Source organism: Heptranchias perlo, chromosome 20, assembly GCF_035084215.1.
Source record: "Heptranchias perlo isolate sHepPer1 chromosome 20, sHepPer1.hap1, whole genome shotgun sequence".
Taxonomy (NCBI): domain Eukaryota; kingdom Metazoa; phylum Chordata; class Chondrichthyes; order Hexanchiformes; family Hexanchidae; genus Heptranchias; species Heptranchias perlo.
In genome coordinates this window covers 38,007,144-38,016,157 of record NC_090344.1, presented here as the reverse complement: position 1 = coordinate 38,016,157, position 9,014 = coordinate 38,007,144, and the positions used below count along the sequence as shown (strand labels likewise).

Here is a 9,014-nt window from a genome sequence, read left to right as displayed (position 1 = left end):
GAAGTTAAAAAGGGCCCCCGTCCAGGTGAATGGGGGCATTTTTTTTCTTTTACCCCCCCCTCCCCCCTTATTAACTGAAGCTTGTTTGGGGTTTCACAGCCTGGTTTGCAAGTGTTGGGAGGGTGGATGTCCTTTGGCCCACGCCCAAAGCACGTGGGTCATACATCAGGAGGTGGAGAGCGAAAGAAATGGTACCTCCTCCTGCTCAACAGATCAATTAGGAAGCTCAGAGCTAATTCTTGCCATGTTGGCGAATATGCCCTGGATATATAAAGGAGGCGCCGCGACAGGAGGATTTCACTGTGAACATCTCACACAGTCTCTCCCCAAGATGAGCTACACACTGGAAGCGATCGGCAACCCTTCCTTGTACAGGAGGATTGAGTCGAGGAGCTACAGCAGCCGAGCCAGCGGCTCGCCTTCCAGCGGCTTCCGATCTCAGTCCTGGTCCCGGGGAGGACCGAGCACGGCGGCCGCCTCCTCCTCCTCCTCTTCCTACCACCACCGGCGGATCGCCAGCGCCCAAGCTCCCCGAGCCTACAGCTCGTCCGACAGCCTTGACTTCAGCCAGTCCAGTGCCCTGAACGGAGATTACAAAATCATCCGCAGCAACGAGAAGGAGCTCCTTCAAGGGCTCAACGACCGTTTCGCCGGCTACATCGACAAGGTGCACTTCTTGGAGCAGCAGAACAAGGAGTTGGACGCTGAGATCCAAGCGCACAGGCAGAAGCAGGTGTCCCACGGGCAACTGGGCGACGTGTACGACCAGGAGATCAGGGAGCTGAGGACCCTCATCGAGCAGGTCAACCACGAAAAAGCCCAAATCCAGCTGGACACCGATCACCTGGACGATGACATGCAACGCCTGAAGGACCGCTTCGAGGAAGAGGCTCGCCTGAGGGACGAGACGGAAGCCACCATCAGGGCCCTAAAGAAGGAGATGGACGACGCCGCCCTGATGAAGGTGGAGATGGAGAAGAAGGCGCAGTCCCTCCAGGACGAGGTGGCTTTCCTTCGGAACAACCACGAGGAGGAGGTGGTCGACCTCTTCGCCCAGATCCAAGCCTCCCAGATCACCGTGGAGAAGAAGGACTTCCTCAAGACCGACCTCACCTCCGCCCTGAAGGACATCCGCTCCCAGCTGGAAGGTCACTCGGCCAAGAACATGCAGCAGACCGAGGAGTGGTTCAAGTGCCGCTACGCCAAGCTCAACGAGGCGGCCGAGATGAACAAGGACGCCATCCGCTCGGCCCGGGAGGAGATCGGCGAGTACAGGCGCCAGCTGCAGACCAAGAGCATCGAGCTGGAGTCGGTGAGGGGCACCAAGGAGTCCCTGGAAAGGCAGCTGAATGATATCGAGGACCGACATAACGCGGACGTGTCAAACTACCAGGTAGGAACTCAGCGAGAAGGGCAAGCCTGCCCCGTCGCACCTTAGAACTGGACGCCACCTTCCTGGGACATGTCAATCTCGGTCTAGGGTGCTGTAAGATCGACGCACGCTCCCTGTAATAGTGATTTCAGTTGATTGTCCACCTTGATAGTGTTTGAAATGTTGTCGACCCAGGTCGCTCTCCGCAGTCCCGATGCTGCAGAGAGTCATCGATCAAGCGGTGGGCATGCTCCCGCCCCCGGCCAGCTTTAAAAGTCCCAGTTGACCTCTTAGATTTACAGTGAAGTTTTTGGGCGTAGCCCACCAGCTTATCTTGGCTTAATGGTGGGTTTTGTCCTCGAGACGTCCAAATTGCACAACTGCAATCACCGTTCTCCTATTGCCCCTTTTTAAAAGGGATGCATTGCCCTTTTAAGAGATGCATTGCCATTTTAAGGCTACGCGGTGCTTTCAATTGAACCCGACTGAAGAAGATATTTGATTTTTTTGTGCGTATGTTTTTCTTCTATATAATTCAGGAGACAGTCCAGCAACTAGAGAACGAGCTCCGAGGTACTAAATGGGAAATGGCTCGTCACTTGAGGGAATACCAGGACCTGCTGAATGTGAAAATGGCTCTGGATATAGAGATCGCTGCCTACAGGTACGGAGGTGACAAGGGGCGTGCTCTGGCGCAGTGGAGGGCGGAAGGTGGCATTTGAGGGCACAGGAAAGTCATTTTTAATGAGAGATTAAAAACCAGGTCTGAATCTGGGTGTGTCGGTACCATTCCCCCTTCTGTAATTAAAGTAATACCAGACACCCTCAGAGTACCGATGCAGCCTTTAAATGGATTGAGGGCGGGGCACACAGTATTGCTCGGAGGTGCAATGGTCAAAGAGAGAGGCTTAAAATACAAAAGGCAGGAATGTAGCGGTGTTTCATCAAGTGGTCTCGCAACAAAAGACGTGCAGAGGAAAGAGAGGGACACACCGAATGGGTCAAATTGATGTTAAACCATGGAGAGAGTGGTCATTCCTGAACTGTGGAGAATTCCATTAAATACCCCCATTTATAAGCCTGTTCGATGCGTCCTTCAGATCACATTCAACCTCTTTCCATCGGAAAAACAATTACAGGTCAGCCCGGTCTGGTTTGCGCATCTATTTCAATTTCCATCTCAACAAAACGGTGCCAAGATTCAAAAGATTATTTCCTCTTTAAGCCCTTTGAGAGCTGGGGGAGGGGGGTCCTTTTAGATTATTGTGGAATTAAATCCCAGTTTTTGATTTCGAAGAGAAATGACTGCATTTTTAATGAAAAGTTTTTGTCAATACGCGAAAGAAGCAGATAAGACGAGTTAAGGTGAGTGAAACCTTCATCAGAGGCGTCCTGATGGTGTTCCCCAAACCAAAGCGTTAACCTCTCGATACTCTCTCAAATGCTGTGTGTTGCCAGCGTTTCCAGATTTTTAAAAGTGTTTTTTTCCCCCTTTATTTCGATCACTGCAAAGATGTGTTTGCCCCGGATGACTTTGCGTTATCGCAGACTCTGCTCCCTAGAACCCAATGCCTTCTTCTGTGACCTTTCAATCTTTTATTTGTAATGTTAAAAGTTACTGCAAGTCAACACGAGCTCCCTCAAAATGATCAAACCGACCTTTGATTTCATCGAATGACATAGAATTTACAGCACAGAAGCAGGCCATTCGGCCCAACCGGTGTCTGCGCTCCACAGGAGCTTCCTCCCAACTTCAAGATAACTGTGCGATTGAACGGGTTGTACTGGCCAGAGGAGTTCTCGGTATCGGGACGATGGTGGCTGTTTGTGTTGCAGGTGTTGACTGTGTATTCCCCGTCTTATCTGTCTCTACAGGAAACTTCTAGAGGGCGAAGAATCGAGGTACACCTTCTCTGGAAGCATCACCGGCCCTTCGTTCCCGTACAGGGCGCCGAGTACACCCACGGCGCCCACGAAAGTGCAGAAGACGAAAGAAGCGCCGAAGCTGAAAGTCCAGCATAAGTTCGTGGAAGAGATAATCGAAGAAACGAAAGTAGAAGACGAGAAGGCGGAACTGGAAGAGCTGGACCTGGTCGAGGAGATCGCGGCCGAGAAGAGTGCAGAAGAAAAGGAGGAAGGTGAAGAACAAGAGGAGTTGGTTCAAGAGGCGATTGTGGCCACAGTCAAGGCTGGGGTTCAGGCAGAGCCAAAGGGGAAGGGCGAGGAGGAGGAAGCAGAAGAGGAAGAGGAGGAGGAGGAGGAGGGAAAGGGAGAAGGTGAGGAGGAAGAAAAGGAAGAGGAGGCGGGGGAAGGAGAAGCTGGTGAAGAGGAGAAGGGTGAAGGCAAAGAGGAAGGTGAGGCCGAGGAAGAAGCAGAAAAAGGTGAAGATGTGGAGGAAAAGATTGAAAGCGTGAAGGCGGAGAAAGCAAAGGCTGCCCCAGAGGAAGCAGATCAGGCCAAGCAGAAAAGTGAGGACGAGGAAGAAGAAGGAGGCAAGGAGGAAGAGGGCAAGAAGGAAGAAAAGGAACCCAGTGAAGAAGGAGATCAAGAAGAGGAGAAGAAGGGCGAGGAAGCAGTGGGAGAGAAGATCGTTGGTGAGACTAAGGTCGAGACAGTTGGAGGAGAAAAAGAAGCGGCAAGTGAAGAAAAAGCACCGAAAGAAGAAGATAAGGCAGAAGCTGAGGACAAGAATGGTGAAGCCAAGTTAAAAGACGAGGTGGCGACCGTCAATGGCGAGGCTGAGGAGGAAGGAGAAGACGCAGAGGAAAAGGAAATAGACTCGCAGATCATTTCCAATGGTGTAGACAAAAGCCCTTCAAAGGAGGACGCCTTTGACTTGGGGGTTCTCCACACAAAGACGGCGACATCGACGGTCCGTAAAGTCCTGGACGAAGGAGACGGGACCACGAAACACATCAAGGAGATAACCAAGTCTGTCACGGTAACTCAGACGGTCGAGGAGGTGGAAGAGGTAGTCCAGGAGACGATTGTGTCCACCAAGACGGTCGAGAAGATCTCACACGCGGTGCTAAAGAAAGAGGAAGACAACGAGTAACCCGGACCTCGGGAAGCGAAGGGGATGGCACTTGACAGGTAAAGATGCATGGGTGTGACAGCTTATATGGCCTTCAGCAGAATGGGTTCTCCCGTGGGGGAGCTCCAGACTTCCCGTCTTTTCCTTTTTGTGCAATAGAAGAAACTGCATGCAAGATAACAATGTGCCCTCCACAATGCCGGAAAACAAAGGAACCACCGAAAGAAGAAAATAAAACCACAATCGCAAACCAAAATGCATGGAAGAAATATGCACCGAATCATGACAGGAACAAAACACAATAATCCCAAGAGAGGTTCTCTCGATCTGCTGGAGGGGCGCTTTTGAGAAAGTCTAAAGATGTATTATGCAAAGAATAAACTGAGCCAAAAAGTTTGTAAAAAACTAAAAAAAAATCCTTAGCCTTAAACAGCTCCTATTGATGAATATATGTTTACCTCACGGGTGCTATTAAAATGGACTTCCATTGATGGGAGGGAAGGTTGATTGATCATTCACCAATATGCCACAGTTTATCACCCCATGTGAAACTTCACTGCAGTACTTGCTGAATAAAAGTCATATTCCAAAACTCAACGCCTGGTTTATTGGTTTAAAATACAAGGGGGCGTTGGGGGGAGGTGTCTCATTATCCGAGCTTGCCCTTGGGTTGGGTTTCAGTGAAACACATGTCATCAAGAGCGAGAGATGGTCTAAAGGGCGGGCGCTATCTTTGAATCGATTCGTTCCCTGGACTCATCTGCTCTTCCAATGGTGCCAAATCATAGAATCGTTACGGCACAGAAGGAGGCCATTCGGCCCATCGAGCCTGTGCTCGATGAATAATGAAAGGAATCTTCTTGACAGGTCTATACATGGAAGATTCTATTGCTGCCGTTTAAGAATGACGAGGCAGCTTTCAGTATCAGGTTGACGTTGAATTAAAAGTTATCTGTTGGGGGGATATCCCAAAGTGTGATAGTTGTAAAGTATTTCATAACAGTTGCCCAATTAAATGAACGTGCAAATGTTCATATCAGCTCAATGGGATGTCAGAATTTCTACCTATAATACTTGATAACGTTTTGACCTTAAATCTTGATGAAATACCTTGCCTTGTTTATATGTGGTTCGAGCTGCATTGTATTTGTTTTTGCAATGGTGGGTTAAATTAAGCGAATCAAACGGACGCTAAAATGCAGCTGAATGCAGCAACACGATGTTCAGGTATTGGATCTAACATGGGAATCCCATTCCATGTGCTCCTAGCTCCAGTTCCAGTCTAGTGAGCCTGAGCAGAGTGGAACTGGTATCGTGTCTCGCATTATCATCTCCAACAATTTAAAACCGGTCTTATTTTCTTCCGACTACCTTCCCCTCTGCTGCAACGTTCAGACTCCACGTTTTTACCCGTTGAGTACAAATGGGTGTCAGTGGTCAGTCCAAGGTCAAACGGCCCTTCCCTTCAGAGCAATGAAGCGCCAAATCCTCAGCGAGGATGTGGGATCCCGGATTGGCTTTGATTGATATCTGGCTGGGTTTCATTCATGCAGCCACATGCCCAACACCACTCCGGACCCACACGCCTCTGTCGCGCACCCAGACCTCGGCCCCTTTTCACAACAACGCACATAACGTAGAGATTTGATGTCGAGAAACACAAACCATACATAGGAACAATGCTGAAAGAAACATATATCTTACAGTCATACCTACATTATAATGGCCTGGAAAAGGGGATTATCACTTAATGGGGATCTGCCTTAGTTTTATATCACCATTGCAATGATTAGATACAAATGTCCTTTAAAACACCAACACTGCTCCTGCCACACAATTCTTTATCACTACATTATTAGTCCTGCTGCATTTAAGGTGATGCCCTTGAAGTTTGGAAAGGGTGATCCGCCTTGACAATGCTGAAGTCAATGATCTGCTGGTGGTTGAATTGGGTGCCATGTGAAACCAAATGGCACCTGGCTCTCCACCTTGAAAAGTGTGCCCCTTCCGGAGGATGGGTGTCAGTGAAATTGCGGATGTTGTTTTCGGACGAGCGAAGGTGCATCAGTGTAGCATGTGACAGTGGGCTTCAAATACACTGCACCAAAAAAGACGAAACATCCCAGAATTAACTGCTTCAGGGTCACAACGATTTTTTTTTTTGGGGGGGGGGGGGGGAATTAGGCCCTTATTCATAATTTCTGCCAAGGAATGTTTTCTAACAAGAAATCGTACAGACTTGCTGCTCTATCTCGTTTAAGTCTTAAAGCAGAGAGTTAAGACGGTGCCTGAAATTCGGCTGCGGGAGGAGCGCGCTAGTGCTGCAACTACCCGGCAGGTGCGTCAGTATCTGACAGAGAAAGATTAAAGGTCTCGGTTGGGCGCCTTCGTCAGCTGTGAGAAGGGACCCACCGTCCCACCGCCTCCCCCTGCCCTCCTTCCCGGCCCCAACCAAAACCGTTATCTCTTCCAAATGCTGGTGCACATTTTCAGCACTTTCTGTTCTGGACAGAGAAACTCGTTGCGTGATACAATTCAGCACTGCATATGTGTGGACAGCTCCTCCCACAGACGCTGAATGAACTGGGCAAGGGGCGAGCGGGGGCGGGGTGGGGACTTTGCTGTTCCCAATCCCCATTGAAACCACACACAAGTTACTGTGCAGTCCATTAATCCCAGGGAAGCGCAGTGTCGGCGCATTGCTCAGCTGTCTCTGAAACGTGGATCGGTGAAAAAAAAACTTCAACCACTTGTGTTAATGCTGAGAGGACCGCCCAGGGGAAAGCTGGGCGAGCGCCCGAACCGAAGCAGCTCACATCTTAACACAGTAATGTTCTGCATCCAAGCAATCCGACAATGCACCAGGATAACCGGCAGCAGTATTAATGGACACTGGGGACAAGGAGTCCCAGAACAGGATAAGTGTATCAAACGCAGCATCTCCCTGAAAGCTAATGGGGAGAGATGAAAGCTTCTCAGTCGCTTTATTAAATATTAAATATTGGTTCTGTCAGTGGAAAATCTGTCACCCCAGAGTCCGAAAAAGCATGTCTGGGTCAGGAGCCATTCCCCCGCCCCCCGTCCCATTGTCCTTGAAACATCCTCTAAAGAGATGATCTGCAGTACACGCTCTGTAACTCAAGCCTCACCCCGGCTATCGCCCACCTTCACCATCACCGTCCAGAAACACACATCACCAATCCCATCGGGCCGGCCTGTCAGTTTCTGGTCAGTGCGGCCAGTGTGGGATAGAATCATAGAATCATAGAAGTTACAACATGGAAACAGGCCCTTCGGCCCAACATGTCCATGTCGCCCAGTTTATACCACTAAGCTAGTCCCAATTGCCTGCACTTGGCCCATATCCCTCCATACCCATCTTACCCATGTAACTGTCCAAATGCTTTTTAAAAGACAAAATTGTACCCGCCTCTACTACTGCCTCTGGCAGCTCGTTCCAGACACTCACCACCCTTTGAGTGAAAAAATTGCCCCTCTGGACCCTTGTAACTGGTACTGAACCGCTCGACGTGAAACTTAAATAAAAGTGTCATAAATAAAGACGGATTACTTGAAACCGAGTTAATTAGTGCTTCAACTCCCTCCCGCCCCAGAAAAAAAAACTAATGTCATTTTGCAAACACTGCCACAGCCAAACGCCCTCAGTTTGCAGCACCTAACTTGTTGTAACTCGCGGATTTCAGCTCTCTCCCCTGCTCTCCCACAGCCCCCTCCGTGGACGTGGTTAAGGCAGCGTTTTTGAATGTGCTGCGAAATGTTTTATTTTTGCTGCAGTGATTAAACTTTCTCTCTCGCTCGCTCCCTGCAGTGAAGTTAGCCGAGGGCTGTGGAACGCAACATTAAAGGGTTAGCCAGAGCATTAAGGATGTGGGCATGCTGCTCCGGATTTCTACAGCATTGCAGGCTTTTAATAATTAAACATACGCAAGATGCACTGCTGAAAGTTTGTTTCGCTCCTCCCCCCGTCATATTTTTGAGCCATTGGCCATCAGTTGCAACGAACTGGCGCAGAAGTCAACAACCTCTGTCTTTTATGTTCCGTCTGTTTTTTATTAATTCTGAATTTTCGAACAGTTTGTTACTTCTTTTCAGTTGTTATTGCAGCACAACAGTGTCTCCATCACCCCACACGTACAGGGAGATCGCCCATTGGCTGACGGAGTCAAGGAAATTGCCGTGAAATCAACAGGACGGATGCAGATGGAGTCACAGCAGCGCCGGGAAGCATTTACATCAGTTTGCTCTGTCTCTCCGTGTGTGTTTGTTTTGTGTGTGTTTGTGTGTGGATTCAGGGAATGGGACCAAGGACTCTATAAAGTTCAGGCTTGTAACTGGTACTTGTCTTTGGTTCGCACTCTCCCACCCACGTTTCTCAATATTGGTTGAGTTCCAACTTTTTTTTGGCGGGGAGGGGGGCGGTCAGTGGAAACAACGAGAGTCCTGTTGCGCTTAAACGTATATCATCTTTTTTTGCTTGTGAAAATAAAGCCTTAAATGAAGTACTGTGACCTTACATCATTTCTGATGATTTAATGAGAAGTCTTTAAGGAGCAGCGAGGCGTAAATGCAGGTTCTGTGAGGGAAGGG

General features: G+C 49.1%; 1 protein-coding gene across 1 annotated transcript; it reads left to right on the top strand.

Moving 5' to 3' along the window:
- The first annotated feature begins 331 nt into the window (after positions 1–331).
- LOC137336029 (neurofilament medium polypeptide-like) lies at positions 332–4,427 on the top strand. The gene is made up of 3 exons (XM_068001532.1): positions 332–1,393; positions 1,912–2,036; positions 3,248–4,427. Exons 1-3 carry the CDS (start codon positions 332–334, stop codon positions 4,425–4,427), a joined length of 2,367 nt encoding a protein of 788 aa, XP_067857633.1.
- Positions 4,428–9,014: the final 4,587 nt, after the last annotated feature.

Bases quoted from the DNA above. Each gene is read 5' to 3' on its own strand.
- LOC137336029 (XM_068001532.1), top strand. From the start codon at position 332: ATGAGCTACACACTGGAAGCGATCGGCAACCCTTCCTTGTACAGGAGG. The intron at 1,394-1,911 runs GTAGGAACTCAG...TATATAATTCAG, and splicing joins CGGACGTGTCAAACTACCAG to GAGACAGTCCAGCAACTAGA. The intron at 2,037-3,247 runs GTACGGAGGTGA...CTGTCTCTACAG, and splicing joins ATAGAGATCGCTGCCTACAG to GAAACTTCTAGAGGGCGAAG.